Source organism: Pseudovirgaria hyperparasitica (assembly GCF_010093815.1).
Source record: "Pseudovirgaria hyperparasitica strain CBS 121739 unplaced genomic scaffold EJ05scaffold_4, whole genome shotgun sequence".
NCBI classification, from domain to species: Eukaryota; Fungi; Ascomycota; class Dothideomycetes; order Acrospermales; family Acrospermaceae; genus Pseudovirgaria; species Pseudovirgaria hyperparasitica.
The window spans coordinates 1291520-1316783 of NW_022985552.1; the positions used below are offsets into that span (position 1 = coordinate 1291520).

Genomic DNA, 25264 nt, shown 5'->3' on the forward strand with positions numbered 1-25264 from the left:
TGTCGATCCTTGCCTCATCTCGGCGCTGCGAGATATCACAAGTAAACAACTCTCGCTCCATCCATCCTTCAAAGCCAACCTCGCCAGAAGAAAACAAACCCTTAATTGCCTGGCAGACTCTGCGCGCTGAAGTCTCCATGGCGAGGACAACACGACTAGCGCTCTTTCGCATTCGTATAGTAATTATTTGGTATCTTAGCTTCATCGCCGATTTCGTGCCGTGCGCGCGAGGCGTGCTTTAGCAAAAGGTGCACTAGTTCATTAGCTCTTTAGTGCCATTGCGCTACGTATGTTTGGGGGATGTGGCTTGTGAGGTCAGTAATGGCTTTGACTCATGTTTTGTTGATGATTGCGATGCTGTGCGAAGGGATGTACCAGATGGACATGCAGGCAGGTTTCGCTGCTTCATAGCTTAGCATATGGAGGAGATTGACCGATGCTATCGTACTACTATTATGTGGACTCCTAGTAAGCTGTGATTGGGCGCGTTAATGGCTTTACGAAGAGAACTTTGAAGGTATGAGTCCCTCATATACAACAGTCAGACAGTCACCCTATCTGCCATCTGATCTTGAGACCTTCTGGTGTCACATGAGACGAGCTAATAAGATGGACTGACTGTCGAGAGAACAAGAGCCTTTTCAGTATAGAAAGTCTGGGTGTGGTCACGTGACCGCGTACGACACTACATCCCGAGTCACATGACCTTCCCCGATCTTGCCTTAGTTGGGAGACTTCTTCGTTGTCTTCATCAGCCTTTTCCATTCAATGATTCTCACTAATTTATGCTCATCTCTGACATGAAGTACTTGCCGCATTCGTACGTCAGTGTGCCACTAATCGCTTCAGTAGGAAAGCAGGCCTTAATTCACGTTGCTCATCTCTCCGGTGGTCTTAGTAATAAGCCTAGCTCTCAAAGTACTATATCATTCCAACTAGTCGGCAACTCAAACTGAACTTATAGATACCCAGCATTCCACACCGCGTAGGATTCATTGGTGTCGGTCTTTCGTGGATACTTCTTCACGGGCTCGTCGGTATGCGATCATGGATCAAGGCATTGATTCCACTCGCAATCGTGTTATACTTCAGTCATCACGGTCATAGATGTGTTTGTTTGACTGAATATATCGTCGTCGCTGACTTACCTGCGCAGTACTTGTGCGCGAAATTTAGGAAGTATCCCTAAACACTAAGCGTCACTTGTACTGTTCACATTCTTCATATTTCGGTGCGAAGTATGGCCGGGGTGACGTCCGTACTAGCTAAAGGATTCTTCTATGTCGTGTTTGTCTTCACTACCTCCAATGAGCTACTTTGTTTGTCGACTGCATGAGGGTCCTGAAAAGTCAAGGGATCCATTAATATGCCCTAGTTATGGAAGATATGCCGAAAGTGATGCTTTCACCGCGAAGATAAATTTCGAGCGTCTTGCTTGACCCAACAGTGTTGTCTTCAGAACGGTTTGGTTCTCTTCGAAGTAAGGGATGGTTTGGGATGTCTCTGCGCCGCGTTGGGATCTAAGTGCCCGACGTTCCACCACTAGGAATAACTACAGTAAGACTGTTCAATGTTTAATATAGGCAGTACTGCTAAAAGCTTCAAGGCGATTAGCTTTAGTCATCGCAACTATGTCGGCTTGCGTGTTGCCTGGCGAACGAAAGAAGCGATCCCCCATTGTGATGATACCATCATTTGCACATAAGCTGGTCATAATGTTGCTTGAACGCAGTTACTCTCTGATGGACGTGTGAAGGCCCTCCATTTCGTCATACAGCAGCATCAAGTCGTTGAAGATTTGTCCCCTGGCATGAAAACGGATGAACTACTTCTTAAAATGTATCGTTCATAAGTTGAGCATCCCGGTCTTGAGACGACTCGCCTACCCTTGTCGACTTGTTGAATCTGCCACACGGATCACGGAATATAGGCAACGGTGGAGTGACTTGTCCCGGACTCTAATGTAGCACCGGAAGCAAGGGATGACCTTTCCGCTCCCGTGTCTGAGCACCGGGCGAACCACATGGGATCCATGCGCACTCAGATACATTAGAATGCGACACTCGAGCCTTTCATAATACTTAAAGTCCTGTTGACTTGTTTCCTCAAGACCAATACACCACCATTGACCAATTCATCGCCATACCTATCACCATGAAGCTCTTTCTAACTCTACCCCTTATTTTGTCCTGCATCTTCTTCGAGACAGCAAAGGCTTTCAAGCACAAGCCTGCAGTTGTCCTAGTCCATGGTGCTTGGGTAGCGCCTTCCTTTTGGAACCTCACTGCTGAGAGGCTGCGTGCTGATGGCTATAATGACATTGTAATTACCGACTTCGTTAGCGGCAAGATCACAAATCCCCCGACAAGTACCCACCGTGACGATGTTGCACTCGTGCAGGAAGCACTGAAGCCTCTCGTGCGCGCCGGAAAGGAGATCATTGTTGTGATGCACTCTTATGGGGGTCTCGTAGGCAGCGACGCAATCGAGGGCTTTGTCAAGAAAGCCAGCTACGGATCAGTCGGGGGCGTTATAGCAGGAGTCTACAGCACGGCTTTCATCGTTGAACCAGGCAAGGCACTATCCGACTACTTTGGTGGTAGCACACCAGCATTCATCGTGCCTGACGTAAATATTTGCCATTGCTCACCTGTATAGAATCACTTTGCTGACTATTGCCAGCCTCAAAATCCCGCCTACGTCAACGTCGACAACCCACTCGATATTCTCTTCAACGACTTCACCGATGCCCAGGCTGCAAAGTATCTTCCTGATGTCCGCCCGGCTGCTGCTGCTACTTTTGGATCCAAGGCACAGTATGCCCCTTGGAAAGACATACCTTGTTCCTACATTGCTACTGCCCTCGATAAGGCTATTCCACCAGCTCTTCAAAAGTCCATGTACGACGCAGTTCAGGGACAGAGTCTTCGAAAATGGCCGTTCTATGAGGTTGGGGGCGGTCATGCTTCGGCGATCAGCAAGGCTGCCAACGTCGCGAAGCTGATCGAGCTTGCCGACTCGAAGTGACTGATGACGGAAAGTAAGGCGGCAAGGATCTGGCTTGAACTACCCTTGATTCGACAAAGCATATGAACGCGCTATGGCAATTGGAGTACCACTTATATGTCATTGCACATTTGATAGTTGAGCTAAAACTGGCGGTACCTACTTCTCCCTTTCGATATATGTCAAGTTTCGTCACATATCGAACAAACAATCTAATCATTCTCGCTTCTGGTTACTTCTATGCATCAATTGCGACCAGGTTCCTCAGCAAATAAGAAATTTCGCTGGATCTCTTTCCGCGGCATCTCTGACCTTTTCACGAGCCTAATTCAGAAAAGATCTACTACCATAACATAACTCTTCCTTGTATCGAAGGTGGGCAGAGACACGGCTCTTCTTATTGTTTGTGCCCACAAAAAAATGAAACACTCGCGAGGTGAGTATTATACCTTGAAACCAGGCATATCTCGAGTCCACTGATGATTAGTCTACAATGCCTACTTGCGTTCGTGAGTAGCATAATGTAGATCGATTTCTAGTTCTATTCCACATACTGACATTCCAACGAGTACCAACGCCACAAATCAAGCTATAGTTATGGGACTAGGTCCGAGGCCAGCAAAATCATCTCTCTACAGTAATATCAGAATTTGCTTTTGCGCAAGTTTGTTTCCTGTGCCTCATAGACACAAGGCCTCCTAGCAGCAAGTAAAGCCCTTGTAAGAATCGCCTAGTTCCAAAACAAACAACAGGGCTACCTCTGTTCTACCCCTAGTCACCAATGCATCGCGAGCAATCGCATATGCCGATCGGGAGCGTCGAAGAGATAGTGTGGGATTGAGCTAAAATTTATGCAGTGAGGCGGCGCAAAGATGCGTGCGGCACAGCTTGTTCGGAAATCCAACCGACTGGTCGTTTATAGGCTTGATGACTGATCTGTAAGGCATAATTCTACTGGGGCTGACGCAAGGGTAGGTAGCTGTGTGCTGCTGATATGAGACTAATAACGGCTGAAGTAGATATTGTCTGGACCTCTAAGAATACTCGAACAAGACATGTGATATAATAGCATGCACATACAGTCTAATTCCTGATTATAAATGGGCTAGAAACGGTGGAGTTCCTCTGAAACAAACAAACTCCGTCATATACTGGTATACCGAGAGCAACAATGCTAGAAGGCACCAGCTAAAAGGACGATCCACACACACTTAGTACGGCACAGCACTCTCTAATGGTCAACTATAACACAAATCATTAGTTTGCCGAGCCTGTACTCCAATGCCGCATTCAATGTAATCTCGCTAGCTGACATGTCGTTCCAATTCTCGATATCGCTCTTCTCGCTACCCTGCGGAGTAATCTCGTCCCAGAGTGGATCTATCAGCACTCCCAGATAGCAAAAGCTCAGTAACGTACTGGATATCTACTAGCTGTAGAATCTCCGCAAAAACAGCCATTCTTGGGCCTGGACCTGTCGAACGCCTGACTTGGTGCGGACTTCGGAAATTGACTGTCGCAGCTCTTCATTGACCCGTACAAGCCATACGACCAGAAGTTTGAGATGAGAACATTTAGGTCAAGTGAGGTATGTTTGTGATGTTCTGAACGGAGTCATATGCTGCTTGCTGTGACAAGATCACACAGTTGAATCGGAGAGTATCTAAGTGCCAGCTGCGACTCGAGACTTTGGGCTTGACCCTGTCCATATGGATATAGGGGAACTATCTTTCGGACGAACCTTACTTCCTTAAGAGAGTGAACCTTAGTAGCATACACGATTCGACAGAGCGCAGATCACAGAAACCGTTCCTTCCGAGTACCACGTCGAGAAGTTCATTAGCTCATAACTGACCGATGAATAACATTCGGCATGCAACTTTTAGCTGATCATTTAATGAGTTACATTTTAAGTGCGGCTTTCGACCACGATTTAAAATCTTAAAACACCATTATAGAGTTTCTGTTTGAACAATCCATCAAATCTTTGATAGTGGTTGTTGAGCGACGACACGCGTTTGAAACTTACCCTACATAATTATCGATAAATCTTTAGATCCTAGAGTCATAGCTACGCCTTCTTCCGCGCAAAGAGCTTCAGGATGCTTTTGTTCTCCTTTGCTGCCGCAATGTCCAGAGCAGTCTTACCTTCCTTATTCTCTCTTAGAGCTTCGCAGCCCTCAGCTATCAACATCTTAAAAACCGCCGTAGTCTCGAATGAGTCTTTTAGTCGCGCAACAACATGCAATGCGGAATCACCGTCGTGTGTAGTTGCCCTGATGTCTGCTCCAAGGTCGATCAAGTAGCGCAGGTTCTTTTCGCGGCTGAAAGATCCTGGCACTGGCACTTGATCCTTCTCAGAATGTGGGTAGTCACCGGGTGGTACGGTAAGGTGCGCAAGTAGAGGGGTCTCGCCGGCGTTGTTGCGAACATCGATGTAGCCACCCATATAGATATATTTCTCGATGATGTGTTTCCGAGTCTCAATATTTTCAAGCCCAGCACGCGCGATGTAATGTAGGCATGTATTTCCACTAGGACCAACGTCGAACAGATTAGGTGAGAAGGAGGTAAGTAATTGCTCCAATGTCGTATTACCGTGAGCTCTGAGGGCGTCGAGGAAAGGTGTTAGGCCTCTTTGGTCCTTCATATGAACGAGTTCTGCAACACCGGGAGTTGTCAAGATATGTGCAGGAATCTCCTTGTCGCACTTGCTCGATTTCCTATCGGGGTTTGGATCCACAAAGTAGTGAAGAATATTGCGGCCGTCATGGTCCACCGCAAGGTAATCGATAGAGCGACTGTGTAGGTCGGACCGCATGAGCGCATCAGCAGCTGTGACATATATCGCTTGGAGCTGTTTGCGAACATCCATATAAAGAAAGCTGCGTCTATATTCGTGAGTCTGTGTTGATTGAAGAGCTGCCATCAAGACCGTCCGACCATGGGGATCTCGGATCGTGAGATCAAGTTCACCCCTTTCAAGGAACGCTTCCAAACGTTCTGTGGTAGCGCGTCTGAACAGGTAGTGGATCAAAGTCTCATCTTTATTTATTGGAAGGTCAATCTTCGCACCATGATCAAGGAGAAGCGTAATCATGTCAAAACTTTTCTGCTTGGAGCAGCCGGCGTGTGCGGATGGTATACAAGCTATAACAAGGGGGTACTCGAAGTCACCTTCGTCGTGCCGCATATCAAGTCCGGACAACCTATCATTTGGCTTGTACGGTATGTTGGGATCCGCTCCATGATCGAGGTAGAGCTGGACCAACTGTGGACTGGCCGACTCGATCGCAGAAATGAGGACGTTCTTGTTCCCGGCCTGGCTGTTCGCTCCAGCTTCCAGGAGTATCCCAACAATGTCTCGTCCATCTCTCGCTCTGTTTAGAGGGACTAATCCAGCATTGTCCACAATATTTGGGTCTGCGCCATTGTCAAGCAGTACTTTACAACATTGTGGTGCAAAGAAACCAGGGCGACCGTAATGATCAGAGCTTGCAACGTGCAATGGTGTAGCACCGTCCTGGTCAAGGGCGTTGGGGTCCGCACCTATGACAATTAACTTTGTTCTCTGAAACTATACCGAATAGTTGATGGATGGCTCACCAAGGTCTAGGAGATATTTTAAAGCTTTAATATGCCAGAATGAGGTACCCCGAGCAAGTAAATGCAGTGCAGTGGATCCTTGGACGATATTCTCTGTTGAATGATTACCAGTCTTCTGGAATACTAAGCCATGAGTATTGACGTCTATATTACCATCGTTCCAGAGTAATTCGATCATACTCATATTATAATTAGTGCTTTTACATGCTGTCTGAAGTAGTGGCTGCGGCAGACCATTGCGCGAGGCAGTTGACTTGAAACCACGAATAAACTCAGGATCGTCGTAAAGCATGCCGAAATGAGCGACTTTGCGAACTGCTCCCGTCATAGCTTGTGAAACAAGGTAAGTGACTGGCGTATCTTGCGACCAACAAGTCGAGTCAGTCATGTGCCAATTAATACCATGTTTCATTAGATTGTTCACGCCAGTTTCGTGTACGTCTCTAAGCCGATGCCAGATGTCTGTGCTATTAGTATAGCCGTCGCCTTCACGTGCGGTTTCGAGCCAATCTGTTCTCTTAAAGAGATCGTGAGTTGCTTCTGACTTCTCGCCAGCGTCTCTCAGCAGTTTTCTAATTTCGCCTGCCCGGTAAATGGAACTCATTGGTTTACTATCGTGATCAATCTGTGGCAGCATATCTTGCTTCTGGGGTGCTTTTATCGCATGTTCACCGGGCAAACTTTCGACAAACACTTCAAATGCGGACTTTTGAGCTTTGTTGCGAATATGTATGTTACAACCAGAGTCGATGAGTAGCTTCACAGATTCCGGCTCATGAGACTGACAAGCGTAGTGCAGCGCAGTATTTCCCAAACAATCGACTGAATCTATGCCGGACGATGAAACTTCTTCTAGTTGTGCCAAGAGAAGAGCAACCGTATCGGCACAACCAGATTTAGCAGCGAGATGGAGTGGAGTCTCGCCTTTCGAATTTGAATAAGTCACATCAGCACCAGCATCAATAAGCTCATAAGCTTCCCTTGTCGATGATAAGATCGCGTTGTGGAGTGCCATCATACCTTCGCTATCTGGAGTGTTTGGGTCGAATTTAGGATCCAGGTCTAACAATACGGACACAAAACTTTTTCGATATGGTATGTGGTGGTGCTGGTACCGGTTTTTCTCTTTTCTATCGGTCGATACAGTGCTGAGATGTGCTGCGGTTTGCCCCCTACTGTTGACTGATCGTGGGGATATACCGGCTTTGACGAGCTTCGAGATGAATTCAATGTCACCAGATGACCCGTTGAAATGTGGCGCAAATTCATGGAGCAGGGTATTGCCAGAATAATCCAGAACCATAGGATCGGCTCCATACTTGAGCAAGAGATCGAATGTGTTCGTGTCAAGAGCGTCATAGCTTCGCCTTACAGAACAAATTTTATGCAATAGGGTCTTTCCTTGATTAGTCCTTGTCAAGACTGACGGGTGCTGTGGAAGATCAAGGTATAGCTGGACTAGATGAGGTTGGAGCTCTACCGCTGTCATTAGAACAGACTCGCCCTCAAGATCGCGGATTTCCAAATCAGCACCATGATCAATGGCGAGATCCAATTTCTGCTCGAACAATGTTTTCCAAGATGTACCTCGCGGTGGGCCTGTGGCGGCATGGGAATGTAGGGAGGTCTTGCCACTCTTATTCTGTGCGTTGATCCAAGCACCTCGATTGGTTAGTAGAGTCAAAGCTCCCATGACTGTATTGCTATTCCGGTACATATAGTGCAGCGGACTGTTACCATCGTTGTCCTGGCTGTTGACATCTGCTCCATGCTCTAAGAGCAGCGTCAGTGCTTCTAAATTATAGTGAGTTCGTGACAAAAAGCTGCGTCGACATCAGTTTCAGGCCGGAATAAGCCACACAAGTGAGCTTACAGATGTAGGGGTGTCTTCCCATCCGAGATTCGCGCAATATTCGGATCTAGGCCAGCTTCCAGTACCCTAGTGATGGTTTCCAGCTCATGCAGACTATATGCACATGCCTGGTGCAGCAGAGTGTTACCGTCCTTGTCCTTAGCTAGAACATCAGCCCCAGCTTTTATGAATAGCTCGAGTGATCTCAGCATTGGGAATCGTAGGCTGATGGTATGGAGTAGAGGAGTCCTCATGTCTCTATCCCTTGCCTCGAGATCGGCGCCGGCCGCCAGGAGTAAATCTAACATTTCTTGGATGGTTTCATCTTGGTCACCGTACGGGCCGCATCCCGCGACATGGTGCAGTACGCTTCGAGACTCATCACGTTGTGATACTGGATAAGATGCTGACTCATCGTCACAGCCTTCCATATCGATCCCCACGTTAATGTCAGCCCTACGATCCAGGAGAACTTTTACGCACTCAGGATTCCTCGATTGAATGGCATGGATAAGGATAGGCTTGCCACCAATAGTTCTGCCAACACCGCCATGTCTAATTTTAGACCGACAGTCAGGAGACAATTTTGCATCATCTAACAGGAATGTCATCAAAGGGGCGTGTCCCCCACTTACAGCATCACCAAGAGCTTCGTGAAGGTCCTCGCGGGTCAGATAGGGGATCATCTCTCGAACCGTGTCAATGTGACCCCGATTTGCAGCGAACTGCAGAGGATGGTAACCTATGCTTGACTTGGCATTACCACATTTCCTCCCAGGATCGCGAGTCTTGCCAGTTTTTGGACTGACACCTGCTTATATGTTACCGTGACCCTTTATATCACACGTGATCGTGCTATGACGACCCTTACCAGCTTCAAGTAACAATCTAACTACCTGCGCATGATTTCTGGATGCTGCCTCGTGTAGTGGCTTATGGCCATTACAACAGTCCATATCTGGATCTGCGCCAGCATCGAGGAGCAGCTTAACCATTCCAGTATGACCAGCTTTTGATGCATAGTATATCGCTGTAGCATCATAGTCATCTCGCGCATTGAGGTCAACGCCGCCACGAATCAGTCTCTGTGCCCAGTGTAATAAGTCGAACCCAGCAGCAATGTGCAAAGATGTGGTTCCTTTCCTTGCCAGAGTGCCTGTGTCTGAGAGACTCCCATACTTGTTTCGCGGTAAACTGGCATTATAGAGGTTGATCCAAGCTCTGAAGTGCGAGCTTCTGGGTACAGAAAATCTGGTAAGCTCGTCGTAGAAACTGTCGTCTGTTGAGTCCGTCAATTGGCGAGTATGATAGAACCAGTTTTTGACCGCGTAAGACATCAAGGCCACCTTCTCGTATATTCCTTCAAGCTTACGCATTGTTCGAGGTCTGCGATAGTCATACTCGTCATCCAGCTCATCCTTCTCGTCTGCTTCACTCTGCTGGTATAGGCTGATCCCCTTGACACCATTGCATTGAAGTGTGTAAAGACAGACCAGTGCAATAGCTCTATGTGCACTTGAAGATTCCACGACTGGGAAGCTCTGCAGTCCGCGCAGTCTCCTATTCGCGTCTGTCAGGAACTCGGTAAAAGAATGATGTAGTACACCAATGGTCTCGTCTTCCATGCATTCAAGCAGAGGGCCGCAGCCTGATCGCACAAGTTCTTTCCGACGATTCCATGATGTGGAGGGAAGGCATGATTTAAGAGCTGATGCGATTTCGATGAGACGCAAAGGTCTGGAGGAATGCGTTACCAGCTGTAAGATGAATAGTTGGACGGATACATCGATCCCAGTCCTACGAGCATGTTCGGCTAGAACGCTGTCGTACATCGCTTCGAGCCCGACCGGAATTTTGAGGATGACATTACGGAGGATTTGTTTATCCTGGTTGGATGATCTGACAAGATCGGTGATTTGCTCCAGCATGAGACGTGCATAAAGAAACAGTCCCTGACTACGTTCGCACACGGTCTCACACACCAAGTTCTGCAGTTCAAGATTGATCCCATGTGTGACAAGCTTTCCGGCACGTTGGCGAACAAAGAGTGCTATATCACGCTTGACTAATTCTTCCTCAAGGCTGACATGAATCACTTCAGGGTCTCTCAAAGCTTGCTGCAGGTACTGTTTGGGGCGACTTGTCATCAATAGCTTGATTGTTTTTGGCTTCAGAGTCCCAAGCCGGTTGAGGCGCTCCAGAAACTTGTGATCAAGTTCCATCTCATCAAGAGCATCAACAATGCAGTAGGCTCTTGGCAGAGATTTCAGAGCCGTCTGGAGATGCCGCCAGAGTTCTTCGCTTGACACAGTCTCTAATGCCACTTTGCTTTCGACGTGTTCCCAAAGAGACACTTGCAGGATGGCGCTAGAAGGCAGTAGCTGAGACAACCAGTCCCGGAGGAGCGAACGGCTGGTCCGATTCTTCTCTATGATATGGCGAAAGAAAAAGAATAAGACTGGAACACATTCGTCTTCGGAGAGTGATTTGACCATAGAAGCAGCGATAACGCTCTTGCCAGCACCAGGTACTGCCTTAATCCAGATAGAACCATGATCGGGCGATAGATGCCACAGATCGAACTGAGTTGTTTCTCGGATCCATTCTCCGGTGCCGGGAGCCTGCGAAGAAAGATGTCGCATGTATTCACTGGAACTCGCGGCGTAATCTGTGGGCTGAAGCCATGCTCGGATCTTTGTCACATCGGGTTGCTTTCTCGCGACAATTTCATTAGCGACATCATCGAGATCGACTCGCTCAAAACTATCACTGCCATCGGACAATTCAGTTTCAGATGTCATACTTCAGATATTCTTTGATCAGATAAAGAGCGCGAATATGTAGACATGGTATTGTCCTTTGGCACCACGAAGAGTTAGTTGCCTATCACGATTAGGCAGCAGTCAGGTGGTGGGACTCCACCGAATAGAAACTGTGACTGTGGTGAGATGTATGATCATCCATGCGATCTAGCTGTTTTCGGGTGATCCACCGACCGCTCCCAGAAATGATACCTCTGCACACGTGACCTTATGTATAAATTATCCCAGAAAACCATATAGGTCAAGGGAAGTAGACTGATACAAAGTGTTTTCAAGGGTATTGGAGTCGATCTTTAAGTTACCAGATAGTAATTCATAAGTAAATATATATAAACAGCAATACTTTATTTTATGGTAAGTAAATAGTAATTAGAATCTAAATAGCTAGATCAAAACGTACATGTACGTATAACATGTGTGTATATAGCTTAGATTTTCTGTAGATTAGATGCACGTACAACAAAGTATTATATAGTACCATGAATTTTCTTAAATTTAATCGTTTCTAGACTGTCTTGAAAAATAACGCTCCTATTCTTCGAAATAGTATTGATGTCTCTTCTCTATATTTATGATTCGAGCCTTGCTATGAGGTAAGTCTAAGAGACTAGGTATATAAGCAACTAGGTCGCTGTGTGATCAAGGATTTTAACGGCGCTAGGTCGAATTGCTATCCAATGTAGGGAGTTACTATAGATGGTGCGATCAATACTACCTTTTAAGTCTCACTTTCCCAACCAATCTCGCCAAAATCCGGGACCCTTAGTAAATTATGTTCCAGAGTGGCTCTAGTCTGATGAAATTGTTCCAAGATGTCCTCGTTTTAGGAAGAGCGTTGAGAGCCTTTCTTCCGAGCTAAAGAGTGTTGGCATGAACTCTGCACATATGGCTGCGGGGACTTCTCTCAGCATTGCACGAGATTCGAACTTCGAGACAAGGTCTGCAAATAGTTGTACTGGGCAATGTAAGTTGGTTGGGATTGAGTTTAGATACCCACCAGACCTTTAGGACAAACACCAAGCACTTAGTAGTCCGGAGTGTTCGGCTGACTGTGTAAATGGAGGGGTCAACTTTCAAGATTCGCCAACTTGAAACAGGGCTGGTTGAGGAGTGGACTTCTAGGAGCCAAGTTATGGGCGTGAAGTAGTTTAGGCAAAGAGCATGAGGGAATAAGGAAAGAGTGTCAGAGCAGCATGTCGTTGGTTTCATGCAGGGCAGTATGTGCCCTGACAAACAGGAAATTAGGGGGTACGGAGTTACGTTGTTAATTACGCATCATTAAATAGAAAAAGAAAAAAAGAAAATTAGAGCATCAATGAATGGAAGACAGAGACCAAATTGAGATTCCTTGTGTCACTTATCGACTCGAAACCGCCTTTTGATAGGTTGGATTAGCCACAAAGGAAACAGCCGCCATTGACTTCACTATCTTCTTTCTTTGTCCCGGTCTCTGTTCAAGAAGTAAAATTTCCACGTACTATCGCGAATTCATGCCTTCTTGACGTAGAGAAATGCTGTCAAGTGACTGATTCGTAGTTATTAGCTACGGCGAATATGGAGGCTTTACACCATCTTCTGTTATTGGCCTCGCTAGTCATACTGGCCATATCTTTGCTGTTCCATTGCTGCTTCTTTCACAAAGTGCTGTAGTGTCTTCCTCAGACCTTAAAACAACGCACCGCCCAACAGTCCACCGGCAAGCAGTCCACCACCCAGACCAGCAGCAAGTGGCATACCCATTCCCATACCACCGCCGTACCTGCCCCCATACCGTCCATACCCTCCTCCATACATCGACCTTCCATACGGATATGCCGGCCGTGCATACATCCCTGGGGCGGCATACAAGCCACCACCATACGGATTATAATAGTTTCTACCACCCATAGAGCTATATCCGCTTTGCTTTGGCGGAGTGAGGTACAAGTCGTTACCGTCTTTATCCTTGCCAATCAACTGCGGCTCTCCCGTCTGCATCGCCTTTACCATCGCTTTGCGCAGCTGCATGTGTCGCTCATACATCTTCCGCTCCTCAGCCTCACGTTGCGCACGTGTACGCTGTCGCTCTTCGTGCGTGGTGCCGGTGACTTTGTCTTTCAGTTTGCGGCCGAATGAGCGGTTGTCGTTGCCTTTGCCTTTATCCTTCCCTCCATCTGGTCGCGGCGGAAGTTCAGCAGTGCCAGCAGAATTTGATGTTGCAGCAGAGCCAGTTGGCGCATGTTGATGGTCGTCATCACTAACGTCGGAATGTGCATGTATGTAGTCTTCGTGTGAAGGGTCACGCTTTGCGCCACCCAGGTACGAGGTCATGTTTTCCTGCTCAAGACGTTCACGTTCGGCCGATGGAAGTGACGAGAGGTATTCATCATCGTCGTAGGGATGGTTCCAGATGCTGCGCGGTGGGTCTCTTGTTGTGTCGACATAGAACTGGTGCGTGCTGTCGGGATCGAAAGTGCGGACCCAGCCTTTTGGGAGTGGGCGCCCCTCATCTTCCATAGAGCGGCGGTATTCATCAGGGATTCTGGAGTTTGAGGATGACGATGCGCCAGGGACTTCTAGATGTGAGGAAGTTGGGTTTGATGTTGGAGGAGCTGATGAGCCTGTAGCTTCCGTGTAGCTTGGAGGAGCTTCATGCGGGATGCGTGAACCCGACATGATAGAGTAAATAGGAACGCGAGCAAGAGTATCTCTTTTCGTATTGTATGAGGTCAAATGAGACACTTAGGAGAGTATAAGAATAGCGTGCAGAGAGTACCTAGCTAATTAAGCTACACAAGGTTGAGAGGCATGAAACTGAGGCTAATTAATTGTGGCAAGCGCGAACCCTGGTGGAACATTGTGATGAGCACATGACGTCAGACGTCAGACGCAACCACTAACGCCTTAGGTAATCTACAATTATCCCAAAGCAGAAAGAAAAAAGATAACGCCTCGAGACATAATTCATAAAATCTACTAGATCGTCAAGGCCTAGGTGCTAGTGTTTTCAAGATTGTCATGAACAACCCCTCACCACATCTAATCGCAACCACATGTGACCATCTTCCCAGTGCTTCTCACGTAATGAATGATGATGCAACTGCATCTCTCTTCACTGCAGCTGGCATCGATATCGGCATTAATTCCGGGACTACGGGCACTATGCCACCCAGAAGCGAGATCGGTTCCTCGGGAGTCACCTCATTCTCCTCTCTGTTCACTGCCAGGGATGGCGTGGGAAGAGCGAACCCAGAAATGCCACCTGCAAATTGCCCAGCCAGAGACATCAAGCCCTCAGGACTTACTTCAGCATCCATTTCACCACGGGTCCCTAAGAAAGCCTGCAATATTTTTCTCGTTCATGGTTCAACTTCAACCCCTTGTCATGTTCACCACTCATGACCTCCCTCTTCTCGGCGATCCTGAATTGCATGATTTCATCGATCGCCGATCGTGAACATCTGCAACGTTCTCAGTAGCCATGTCTTCGGATGGGAATATGATCTGAATCCGTCATGTTCTTATCCGCGTTTTCCAGATAGCGTGTAATTACAGTCAGTCGCTAATAATATCGCGCATATCTCCCAGGCTACGCATATGACTAGTCTTCATGTCGGAAAGAAATCCGTCGATGCTATTGAAGTAATTTAATTGCGATGCTCTTCTTAGGTGATCATGGAGTTTGAGCTGTACAGGATTTCTATCAAGGAATATCAGCAAAATTTGGATAACAGGTTCAGATACGAAAATATGAGCCAGCAAAGAGAAGAGAAAAAATTCATTTGGGATCTAGATCCACTGACTTCTAATTGCATAGCTTGTTGATCATCTAAGTGGCTAGAGACGTCCAGATGTCTTAGAAGCTAGATCAGAACCAGCCTTTCTTTTTAGGCAGACCATTCTGGACAAGCGGACTTTGCATGAATGTCTGCAGTATGTCAACGATCTTTTGGAATGCCTCCACCCAAGCTTTCATCTCAGCCTCTACAAGCTCGTGGTCTGCTCCTAGCTTAGCGTAGAAGTCCTTTCGGTATGGCAGTTGCCCAAGTAGTGGCTTAACAACAATCTTCACAGCAGCTCCATGGTGATTGCTTAGTGTGTTTCCGTAGCCTTCCTGGAAACAGGGGCCGAGTTCTTTGTCGGGCTTGGTCAGGTTCAGTCCGATAGATGCAGAAGCGAACTCGAGACCACTGTCGCTGGGATTCAGTTTTGATATATTAGATGCTTTGTTGTTCTTACCGGAGGAGCCACAAAAGACCCTCGGTAGCTGTGCTCTTGCCATCCTTTATCTCATTCTTGACCAGATCTTGAATTGTCTCCGACTCGGCAGGCTTCTCAAGCTGTCTTGTCCGAACCTTCTTAATATTGTTGGCGAGATCTTTGGTGACAAGAGAGAAGGCTCCGGAGCCGAGAAGGTCTAGAGGACATCAATTAGTTCATAGGCCGTGCGTCTACTCGCAGATACTGTGAGGAATGATAGCGTACCAAATAGACTTAGGAGAGACTCATTCGCTTCTAGAAATTCAGATGTAGACACGGCATTGTCTTTGCTCTGATCCACCGGTACATCCACGTAGGATTTCTTGACAGTGCTAAAGAAGGTCTTCCCAGCTGGGTATGATGAAGACGCCATGGTCTTAGATTGCTTGGTGTGGGATTGTAAGTTGCACAAGGACAGAGAGTATTGGAGGGGATGTTGTATGGGCCTTTATGTAGGTAATAGGGTGGGAGATGTGTGTCGAATAGGAAAGCATCGGCATGTGTTGTTGGACCCTGATGAGTAGTAACCCCACTAGGGCACCTTACCAATTTGAGAAAAGCGCAAAGGCGGGGCTCATTGGAGATACTGGAATGGAACAAGGGAATGATGCGCTACGGGCCATCGAGAAATGCAAGAGCAGGAAGCGAAGTTGCCATAGACTGAAATTAAACTCAGTGGAACGCTGTACCCCTTCAATTCCATTCCCACAGAAATACTTCCGAGTCCATTACATTCAAGTTTTGAGGACCAATCTGCGCACCGAACAGTGATGTCACCAAGCCACATCCATCATGTTGAGAGTTATTTCAAAGTCGGCGTAATAGCAGGAGATGGAATTGGTACTGAGATCACGGAGTCGGCCATCCAAGTACTGCAGAAACTGGCAGATGTGAGTGGGTCATTCGTGTGGGAATTTACACATTACGATTGGAGCAGCGACAAGTATTTGGAACGTGGATGGTATATGCCCGAGGACGGTTTGGAGCAGCTGAAGAGGCATGATGCGATATACTTTGGGGCGGTTGGTTCACCTAGTAAGATCTAGTTTGAGACTGTGTATACTGTACTCTACATACTAATTGTTGAATAGAGGTTCCGGATCACATCTCTCTTTGGAACCTGATACTACCTATTCGAAAGACGCTGACACAGTACATCAATCTACGGCCAACGCGCATCCTCCCTGGCACTTCCAGTCCGTTAAAGAGTTGCCAGATAGGGGACCTCGACTGGGTATTTGTTCGAGAGAACAGCGAGGGGGAGTATGCTGGACATGGAGGCATTACAGAAGTCGCTCCTGGTAATGCAATAGGGACCGAATTGGCCATATTCTCGCAGGCCGCCTGCGAGAGAGTATTCCGCTTTGCCTTCGACACTGCAAGATCCCGACCTAGGAAGAAACTCACGATGGTCACCAAGAGTAATGCTCAGCGATATGGGATGGTTCTCTGGGATAAGATCTTCTGGGAGATCGCCAAAGAATACCCTGACGTTGAGACAGATAAAATGCTCGTCGACGCCATGACCGTACGCATGACGCTACACCCTAAGTCTCTTGACACGATTGTTGCGACGAATCTTCACGCCGACATCCTTACGGATCTTGCTGCAGCATTATCTGGTAGTATCGGCATAGCCCCTTCTAGCAATCTTGACCCAACTCGCCGCAACCCCAGTATGTTCGAACCGATCCACGGTAGCGCGCCAGATATAGCTGGCAAGGGAGTCGCTAATCCCATTGGAGCTTTATGGAGTGCGGCGGAAATGCTACGATGGCTAGGTGCTGGCAGGGAGGCAGACGAACTGGTGAAGAGCATAGAAACCGTCACTGAGGCAGGTGTTCGAACCAGGGACCTCGGGGGTGTCGCGACGACGAAGGAAGTGACAGACACTGTCTGTAAAGAGTTAGAAAATATTTATAAGAACTAATAGGCAGGCAAGACGATCGTACCTGCTTCAGCGACCCTTTTGTATCAGATATGCCTCATTCCTCGTACTCTCGGGGCATCTCAGACTTGCCGGGCTCAACACGAGTCCGCCTCGAACGGCGGTCTACAATGGCTCCCATGCGACTTGGCGGCCACACCACAGCGCGTGCCTTCCCATCTATGAGGTTCAGAGAGATCTAGTGGCTTGTTAGCGACCGAAGCAAGGGTATGGTGAAACTTGACGTACAGGACCATAGTCATTGCTGTCAACAGATGCGTTTTGCTCATGATTGTCCCCTTCTACCCAAACGTGACCATGCGGTATGACGACCTTTTTGAGCGGATGACGTCTTTGTGGGTAGACAATGTCCCCTTCGGTCGCAATGACACGCTTGATGGCCGTGCGGTCCGGGCGGTTTGGCGTCCAAAAGCTCACGATATCTCCACGCTGGAGTTCCAGTGCGGGTAGAAGTTTCTCCAGTAGAATAGTGTCTCGGTTGCCTGTCTCATGGTACGCTGGGGAGATAGATGGGGCCATGGATCGGCCGCGGACCCTTTGAACAGTTACAATGTTGTCGGTGAGGAAGACGAAGGTGCCGGCGGCGAGACCAAAGGTAGAAAAAAATGTACGCTTCTCGCACCAGCTTAGGCTTTGTGGCATCTTTCGCAGGAATGGGAGTCGGAAACTTGGCATACTGAATCTCTTTCTTTGCGCGCGCTTCACTTTGTTCAACGGTCGCGAACTTCTCCGCAGTGCAGCTATGGATCTCCAGTCGACCTCTGCGCGACGGCTGCAGAAGAATGGCTAATGGGAAGGTAGCGAGTAGCCCTACAGTATGAGTACCTATTAGCTCCAGGGGTCCACCTCACCTGCAATCTCGAGTCAGGTCTGCACGCCTTGACCTCTTGGCATAATCTGTCTTTAGTGACGTTTCATTCCCGACGCCCATTCTCTGATTACAGAAGAACCCAATCCAATTTATGCCTACAGTATGTACATATATGCTAGGGTCTCGGTGCAGAGCGTCTCCCTTCACAATCCTCTGCCGCCGAAGGTTGTTCTATCAAGCGTTGTTACGTAAACGACGCATCGCTTGGGTACCATCCAACTGTTTAACGTTTTGTAACATGATCTCATATGCGGGCACAGCGGACTCATATTGCGTATGTATGGAATGAGTAGTCGGTCTCTAGAAACTGACTTGGGAGCGTGACGAAAGTCACAAGAGTTGAGATTCTTCAGACTCTTACTAGACGATCAGTAGAACAATACCTCCCACGTCTTATCTCTCTGGCCGGCGCTTCTGTTGCGTTGCGTTGGTGCTAATCTGCGTAGGTACCACGTGGGGCATAATATGTCTACCTAATTATCTTCCATTTGTGTCATCTGCCCACATATGTACGCCGAGCCGGGCTCATATGCAGTAAGGTCCGCAAGGAAGGATTGATAATGATCATGAAAGACCAGGTCATTACATACAATCTTACATTGTCTAACGCGAACTATAGAGCGCCTTGTGCTCTCGAAGAAAGAAGAAGCCTTTGTGGCGCCCAGTAAGCAATTCTTTTGCCTCTCCAATGCTGCAAGCCACCGAGCAGTCAAAAAAATATTCGATAGTGATGCCAGAATCAATCCCGAGCCATCTCCTTGATTGTTCAACGACAATCGAGCTCCTCAGCAACCAGCTATTCGCATCCCAACTTCCACTTGACTCTAACGATCAGTCCGTAGCAGTTACCCGATCAATCAAGTGTAATAATACGGTGCGATGAGAGTCTCCTGGCGGATGGTGAAGTGGTAGCTTTGCCTCGGTGCAGGAAACTTTGTCCCCAGCTATCCACCTCACCGGCGCATTTCCTTTACGCAAAATAAAATGATCGCACCACGCTAGTGTACACGCGGGGCTATTTCCACACGTTTTACTCCGCCGATGATCAGTCTGGGCCGTCTCATTTGCTTTAGCTGTTCCTCCTATGCTTGAAGGATGCGAGATTCTGGGATCTGGAACCAATCTTATCAGATGCCAGATAATCTTATCCGATGGTGCTAACCTGCTCCAGACGACCAAGTGAACATCGCGCATATGTTGCGTCCTTCCCGTGGACCGTCTTTACAAAAGGCCCGTTTAGTCTTCCTCCTGCCAGAAAAACGACACTATGGTGGGGCTCTCGCTGTCACGGTGTGACTGTCACACGGTTTTGACCTGCCCTTCAAACCCTGGGACGGTATTCCCGGTAAAGATCAATACATGCAAAGACTGCCGTACTAGAGACTGGTACATATTTTCTCCTTCCCCATGATACATCTTACGAATAGATCAGCTTCCTGCTCACCTCTGAGTTTTCTCATGTCCATACACAATGCGGACTAAACCACTTCTCTTTACAGCTTTGGCTGCCATCTTCCGCGGCGTTGCAGCTGCTAGCGAGCCCAGTAGCACTGCCTGGTGTTTCATAGGGTGTCAACTTGCCGTCGCCGGCATCACTTTCGGCGGGAGCCCTTCTTTGCTGGTAGAAGGCTACTATGCGTATAATTGTCAGAATGAGCTCCTCGTTCACTCCACGTATGCTTGTACCAAGAAGTACTGCCATGATGAGAAACAATGGGAGGCTGGCTTAAATTATATGGAGAAAACCTGCGAGGAGCAAAGTTTTACTCTTCTCGATGGAAACGTCGACGCAATTGCGAATGTTGATTTGGCCAAAGTCGTCGTTGTTGAGACCGGTGATCTCACTCAATACAACTCGACTGCCATTGCATCCGATGATACGTTTACTATAGCTTACAGGACAATCGTGGGTACACAAATTGGCAAAGACTTTCGATTAGCGCCTAATATCATTCCTAGGATGAGTGGTATTCTCAGCGTCAATATCATCAATGGTATAGCAAAGCGATGTACATTTTCTGGGGCATCGTGCTTGCCCTGGGCGTCGGTGCAAACTTTGCAAGCTGGATAACTTCTCGGAAGGTCTCCTTGCCGAATGTCCCGGAAGACAGTAGTGTTCCTCGTAAGGGTCCTGCAAACAAGATCTGGACAGCAATACGGACCCATATCCTGCTACCTGCAACCTTCTCGAAGTCCTGCAGCCAATCCAAGCTCGGAGCCACACTTCCACCGCGTGCGGAGACTCTCATCATTCTCTCATTCATCATAATCAACGTTGTCTTGTGTGCCGTGTCCTACACTGCATTCCCTGGCAATGCATACTATGCACAGACAAACTTGCAAACATGGAGATACTTCGCCGACCGCACTGGTTACCTCTCGTATGCAAATTTGTCCATCTTCTTCGCATTTGGTATTCGCAACAACATTCTCATCTGGCTGACTGGTTGGGAGTATCCGGTGTTCAATCGCTTTCACCGATGGGTCGCCCGCGTGTCTACTCTGGAAGCTGTATTGCACTCGATAGGCTATACTGCCTTTTCATTCACGTTTGGTGGATATGCTGACTACTCAGCATCCTTCAAGCAGGAGTACTGGTACACTGGTGTCATTGCCACTACCGCCATGAGCTTGGTGCTTGTGTTTTCGATCATGTTTCTTCGCATACGCTGGTACGACTTTTTCCTGGTCCTACACATCGTGCTGTCAATCGTTACTCTGGTCAATCTGTTTTACCACACGAAAATCTTCAATGGCGAATACAATGGCTTTCTGTGGCCATGTGTAGCATTCTGGGCCTTTGATCGCGCTGTCCGCATTGCCAGAGTTTGCTTCCACTGGGCCTTTGCGGCTACACTCAAGGCGCCTCTGGAATATGACACCGAAGGCAACATCCTCCGCATCGATGTCACTAATGTCTTCTCACGTATCGCACCTCAAGGCGGTGCTTACTATTTCCTGTATGCTTACGCCATTACATTGCCGCTTCAATTCTGATCTAACAGGAACCTAGATACTCCCCTTTCACACTCTTCGGCTGGGAAAACCACCCCTTTACCCTTGTCCGCTGGCAAGAATCAAGCTCCCCATCACTTCCTGGTAGCCCCGTCATCGACAACGAGAAAACTCCTGACGAGAAGGTCCCTCAAAACACCACCATAGCGCCAATCTCCTCCACCCCCTCGACCCGCTACACATTCCTCATCCGCCCGTACAAAGGCTACACCTCCAAGCTCGCCCACAAGATGTCCAAAACTACCAACAAGACCTTCCTCTATGAAGGCCCCTACGGCCACACTCCCGACCTGAGTACATACACTGATATCCTCCTCCTCATTGGCGGCAGCGGTATCTCGGTGGGTATATCCGCCATCTACACCGCCCTCGCCACAAACCCGACCGCCCGCATCTCCCTAGTCTGGGCATCCCGCAAAGCCGCACTCATCGACAGCGTACTCGCGCGTGAACTTAAGTGTGCTGTGGAAACGGGCCGTGTGCACGTCAACGCGCACATTACCCGCTCGTCCGATGCGCACATCAGGGCGGAGAACTTGACGGAGAAAATCGAGACTGTCAGGCCCAGCGTGAAGGAGAGGATTGGCGAGGCAGAGAGGGAAAGTGCGGGGAGGCTGGCGGTCGTGGCGTGTGGGCCGGCGGGTATGATGGATGATGCGCGGAAGGCGTTTGTGGAGGTTCTGCCTGTGGCTAGGGGGCAGATGGAGTTGTTCAATGAGGCGTTTTTCTGGTGATTGTGCTGGATGATTGCGGTAGAGCATACTAAAGGGGGGATAAATGATAATGTGTGGGACGACATCTTGTACGAATTTGCTTATGGTGCCGAGCCTCGGTGCTATGTGATAAGACAGACCTTACTACTCTCTTGCCTGGTTGACAGGTGGTAGTATGCTGATATCTCAGCAACTAGATCTCGGTGGAAGATCTAATCAAGGCGCCACTTCAATTCTGCAAAATACTTGTGAGTAAACCATCGATATACTTATGCGACAGCTTATTCGAGTATCACTCGAGTATGCCTTAACCATCAACACGGCACGCAGAGGTACGGTCCGAGAAATCCCAACTGTTATCCTAAATTACGATCGATCGAGGATTGGAGGACCTCTAATACTTGGGACCACCGCTTGTCCATAAGACGAATGAGGAGATCATGCACAAGTAGGGTGCAAGTTTGCGTGGAAGACTGATAAACTACTGTGAGTAAGAGGAACGGGCAATGCCAGCTTTGAAGATCATTGACTGCACTACGACTAGTCAGCCCCGACATTGAATTAGCTTGAATGTTTTGTATATGCAACGTGGTCGTAAGCCCTAAGCCGATCTGTACCATGACAGAGTGGAAATCGTCGATTCATCAGACTAAAAGTGTTTAAGCCTGAAAACCACAAACGCAGTCTTGGCAGGTCACATCCCATTCCATCCCATGCGCCCAACAAATCTCACGATGGTTCCACCACGCCTCCAACATATATAACCTCATCTTTCCACACCACATCCCCATCTACCACCCCCTAATTCGAAAATCGAAATCATGCCCCGCACCCCAGGCGTCGGAGTCGGCGTGCTAATCACACGTCCGCACTCCACGCACCCCGCGCGCATCCTCCTCGGCCTGCGCACCGGGTCCATTGGGGAGAACACATGGGCCCTACCCGGCGGACACCTCGAGTTCGGGGAGTCATTCACGGAATGTGCGGTGCGAGAAGTGCTCGAGGAGACGGGCCTGCGGCTCGAGGTTGGGAGTTGTCGAGTATGTGCGACGGTGAGCACGGTGTGGGATGATGTGCGGGCTGAGGATGGGAGGGCGCATTATGTGACGGTGTTTGTTACGGGTCGGGTTAGTGGGGAGGACGAGGAGCAGGAGGCCAGGGTGAGTTTTGCGGGGCTTGGGGGGGGGGGAAGAGATGGGTGTGGAGCTGACGGGAAGTAGATTATGGAGCCGGAGAGGTGCAAGGAGTGGCGGTGGATGGAGGTGGCGGATGTGAGGGGGTGGGCGCTCGAGCAGAGTAGAGGGGAGTCTGAAAGGGGGGAGAAATTGTTTCCTCCGATTGTGAGTTTGTTTACTCAGACTACGTATGGGAGTTGATGCTCCGAGAAGGAGCATGGTAGTATCGAAACGATGCGCAATAGCTATTAGGTCCTCCACAGGTTCATTTAAGAATCTACAACGGCTGCCTATAACTATAGTTATAGGCTTTGAGCAGATTGCCAATTGTTTCGCTTTTTGAAACAAAGGGCTTGTTGATGATCTTTTAGAAGCCAAAGCTTCGTTTAACAAATGCTACTACAGCCTCTGTTCCATTCGAGCTTGCGACATCCGGATCAGGGTAGTACCACGCAGCAACCGCTACGATCACGTACACAATCTGAAAAGCCGTATCAGTATCTCAGAAACGATATGAAGGAGCAGACTTACCACTAGGAGAGCTCCTTCGAGATAGTTGGATTCGCCATCGCGCAAGAAGTTACCAACCACAAGAATCGACAAGACCAACAACGCAACCATGAATATCTCGAAGTTCAGGTCAATTCCCTTGCCCATGATCCAGCCAACTATCACGACCAAAGGCGCGTTGAACAGTGCTGTCTGGATCGATGGGCCGATGCAATGGAACAAGGCAAAGTTCTACTGATATCAGCATATATACCGAATGGTAAGGGGATTTGCCTTACAATTTGACCATCCCACGCTTCGTCCACCGCCGTCAAATGCTCCGCTGCTTTCTCTACCAGCGGCAGCAGAATCAAGCCTAGGAATTGGTCGGGCACACCAGATTCAACGACATCCTCAATCTTCTCAACCAAGAAGACAGCAAAAAGGGTTACCAAAACAATCGAAGCTGTGATGGCAACGATACATTCCACGAACGTGAGCTTTGGCTTGGCTAGATCATCACTGCGGTCGAGATCGGCATGCTCGTCTTGTTCCAAAACCTCATCAAAGATACTGTGTTGTGATCGCATGTTGAAAATGATGAAGCTACCACCAGTCAGCATTCGCACAGTCGACTATGTATCACGGTTTGACAAACATGGCAAAGGCTATAATAAGCAAGATCGATGTGATCTGACTGACCCTCAAGACATCCTGTTGCAGAATCCTGTCAGTAAAGTGCTTGTGTGCCGAGATGCTGATCTTGGCGGAGCCTTTCAATGCAGAGTAGAAGGCGCTCGGAATCAGCAGTCCAAATCCGGCGACTAGCAGAATTCCGCTACCAACTTCACTGATTGCCGAGTGGAACCTTTGTGTTGTCTGTCGAAGACCACCGACGAAGAAGCACATGCCCAGACAAAGCAACAGATTTGTCAGTATGCTACCAAGGATGGCTGCTTGAAGAACTGGGATCAGATTGCCATGTTCCGAGGATCCTTCTCCGTGCCCTGGCTTGTGTCGCACGACCAGGACGAGGAACAGAACAATTTCGATGACAGATCCGAACGTGGTCTCCATCAATATCCCAGAGACTTTGGGCATCTTTCGTGCGAATTCTTGACCAGCAAAACCGAGCAGGTTGGCCGACGGAACCATCGCTATGTACGCAAATGCAAAAATGAGAAGAGGGTGGTTGGGGAGGACGTAACGAAGAATGATGGCAACAGGTACAAAGGGCCATAGGACATTGACGGCCATTGAGACTTTGTTAGAGCTCTTCCATGACACGCTCAGGAAGTGACCCGGGTGGAAACCGCTGCGCCCAGATTCACCATCGGCGTGAATGTGTATGTTGGCAACGCGAGATAGCAGAGGAGTGCTTTCGCCATTCTCGACATCGCCGTGGTGAGGCATGGTGAGAGCTTGTCACTTCTGGAGCGTAGGTGATAGGGTAAAGGACGTACGCAGCACTCAATGGCGGCGATGGAGCATTGTTGATGTTCTCGTCGTGCCAGGAGAGAAGTGTGGA

At 48.4% G+C, this 25264-nt stretch overlaps 9 protein-coding genes across 9 annotated transcripts; 4 read left to right on the forward strand and 5 right to left on the reverse strand.

The window, feature by feature from the left end:
• Positions 1-1938: 1938 nt before the first annotated feature.
• On the forward strand, positions 1939-3027 carry EJ05DRAFT_536566 (alpha/beta-hydrolase; the record flags this gene model as incomplete). The annotated part of the gene is made up of 2 exons (XM_033749320.1): positions 1939-2628; positions 2683-3027. The coding sequence occupies exons 1-2, from the start codon at positions 2155-2157 to the stop codon at positions 3025-3027; spliced, it is 819 nt and encodes a 272-aa protein (XP_033602914.1). The 5' UTR covers positions 1939-2154.
• Positions 3028-5077: 2050 nt separating this feature from the next.
• On the reverse strand, positions 5078-11265 carry EJ05DRAFT_484192 (ankyrin; the record flags this gene model as incomplete). Its single annotated transcript, XM_033745317.1, has 4 exons — positions 5078-6555; positions 6613-8435; positions 8486-9275; positions 9336-11265. 4 exons carry the CDS (start codon positions 11263-11265, stop codon positions 5078-5080), a joined length of 6021 nt encoding a protein of 2006 aa, XP_033602915.1.
• Positions 11266-12951: 1686 nt separating this feature from the next.
• Positions 12952-13941, reverse strand: EJ05DRAFT_462532 (uncharacterized protein; the record flags this gene model as incomplete). Its single annotated transcript, XM_033742688.1, has 2 exons — positions 12952-13045; positions 13115-13941. The coding sequence occupies 2 exons, from the start codon at positions 13939-13941 to the stop codon at positions 12952-12954; spliced, it is 921 nt and encodes a 306-aa protein (XP_033602916.1).
• Positions 13942-15133: 1192 nt separating this feature from the next.
• On the reverse strand, positions 15134-15898 carry EJ05DRAFT_435836 (glycolipid transfer protein; the record flags this gene model as incomplete). The annotated part of the gene is made up of 3 exons (XM_033741713.1): positions 15134-15455; positions 15505-15682; positions 15751-15898. The coding sequence occupies 3 exons, from the start codon at positions 15896-15898 to the stop codon at positions 15134-15136; spliced, it is 648 nt and encodes a 215-aa protein (XP_033602917.1).
• A 226-nt stretch (positions 15899-16124) lies between these two features.
• EJ05DRAFT_508997 (tartrate dehydrogenase) lies at positions 16125-17455 on the forward strand (the record flags this gene model as incomplete). Its single annotated transcript, XM_033748059.1, has 2 exons — positions 16125-16560; positions 16617-17455. Exons 1-2 carry the CDS (start codon positions 16296-16298, stop codon positions 17453-17455), a joined length of 1104 nt encoding a protein of 367 aa, XP_033602918.1. The 5' UTR covers positions 16125-16295.
• A 14-nt stretch (positions 17456-17469) lies between these two features.
• On the reverse strand, positions 17470-18569 carry EJ05DRAFT_474349 (LexA/Signal peptidase). Its single transcript, XM_033743591.1, has 2 exons — positions 17702-18569; positions 17470-17651 (listed from the first exon to the last, which is right to left on the reverse strand). Exons 1-2 carry the CDS (start codon positions 18146-18148, stop codon positions 17511-17513), a joined length of 588 nt encoding a protein of 195 aa, XP_033602919.1. The 5' UTR covers positions 18149-18569; the 3' UTR covers positions 17470-17510.
• Positions 18570-19516: 947 nt separating this feature from the next.
• Positions 19517-22234, forward strand: EJ05DRAFT_285911 (uncharacterized protein). Its single transcript, XM_033740479.1, has 4 exons — positions 19517-19730; positions 19777-20250; positions 20304-21304; positions 21358-22234. Exons 2-4 carry the CDS (start codon positions 19816-19818, stop codon positions 22091-22093), a joined length of 2172 nt encoding a protein of 723 aa, XP_033602920.1. The 5' UTR covers positions 19517-19730; positions 19777-19815; the 3' UTR covers positions 22094-22234.
• Positions 22235-22695: 461 nt separating this feature from the next.
• EJ05DRAFT_509000 (uncharacterized protein) lies at positions 22696-23448 on the forward strand (the record flags this gene model as incomplete). The annotated part of the gene is made up of 2 exons (XM_033748060.1): positions 22696-23232; positions 23293-23448. The coding sequence occupies exons 1-2, from the start codon at positions 22894-22896 to the stop codon at positions 23446-23448; spliced, it is 495 nt and encodes a 164-aa protein (XP_033602921.1). The 5' UTR covers positions 22696-22893.
• On the reverse strand, positions 23356-25244 carry EJ05DRAFT_531030 (uncharacterized protein). Its single transcript, XM_033748997.1, has 4 exons — positions 24395-25244; positions 24036-24342; positions 23779-23988; positions 23356-23728 (listed from the first exon to the last, which is right to left on the reverse strand). The coding sequence occupies exons 1-4, from the start codon at positions 25147-25149 to the stop codon at positions 23615-23617; spliced, it is 1386 nt and encodes a 461-aa protein (XP_033602922.1). The 5' UTR covers positions 25150-25244; the 3' UTR covers positions 23356-23614.
• Between the last annotated feature and the right edge of the window lie 20 nt (positions 25245-25264).

Bases quoted from the DNA above. Each gene is read 5' to 3' on its own strand.
- EJ05DRAFT_474349 (XM_033743591.1), bottom strand. From the start codon at position 18,148: ATGCCAAGTTTCCGACTCCCATTCCTGCGAAAGATGCCACAAAGCCTA. The intron at 17,652-17,701 runs GTACGTCAAGTT...ACAAGCCACTAG, and splicing joins ACAGCAATGACTATGGTCCT to ATCTCTCTGAACCTCATAGA.
- EJ05DRAFT_285911 (XM_033740479.1), top strand. From the start codon at position 19,816: ATGCGGACTAAACCACTTCTCTTTACAGCTTTGGCTGCCATCTTCCGC. The intron at 20,251-20,303 runs GTGGGTACACAA...TATCATTCCTAG, and splicing joins CTATAGCTTACAGGACAATC to GATGAGTGGTATTCTCAGCG. The intron at 21,305-21,357 runs GTATGCTTACGC...ACAGGAACCTAG, and splicing joins GGCGGTGCTTACTATTTCCT to ATACTCCCCTTTCACACTCT.
- EJ05DRAFT_531030 (XM_033748997.1), bottom strand. From the start codon at position 25,149: ATGCCTCACCACGGCGATGTCGAGAATGGCGAAAGCACTCCTCTGCTA. The intron at 24,343-24,394 runs GTTTGTCAAACC...GACTGGTGGTAG, and splicing joins CTTATTATAGCCTTTGCCAT to CTTCATCATTTTCAACATGC. The intron at 23,989-24,035 runs GTAAGGCAAATC...TGATATCAGTAG, and splicing joins AAGCGTGGGATGGTCAAATT to AACTTTGCCTTGTTCCATTG.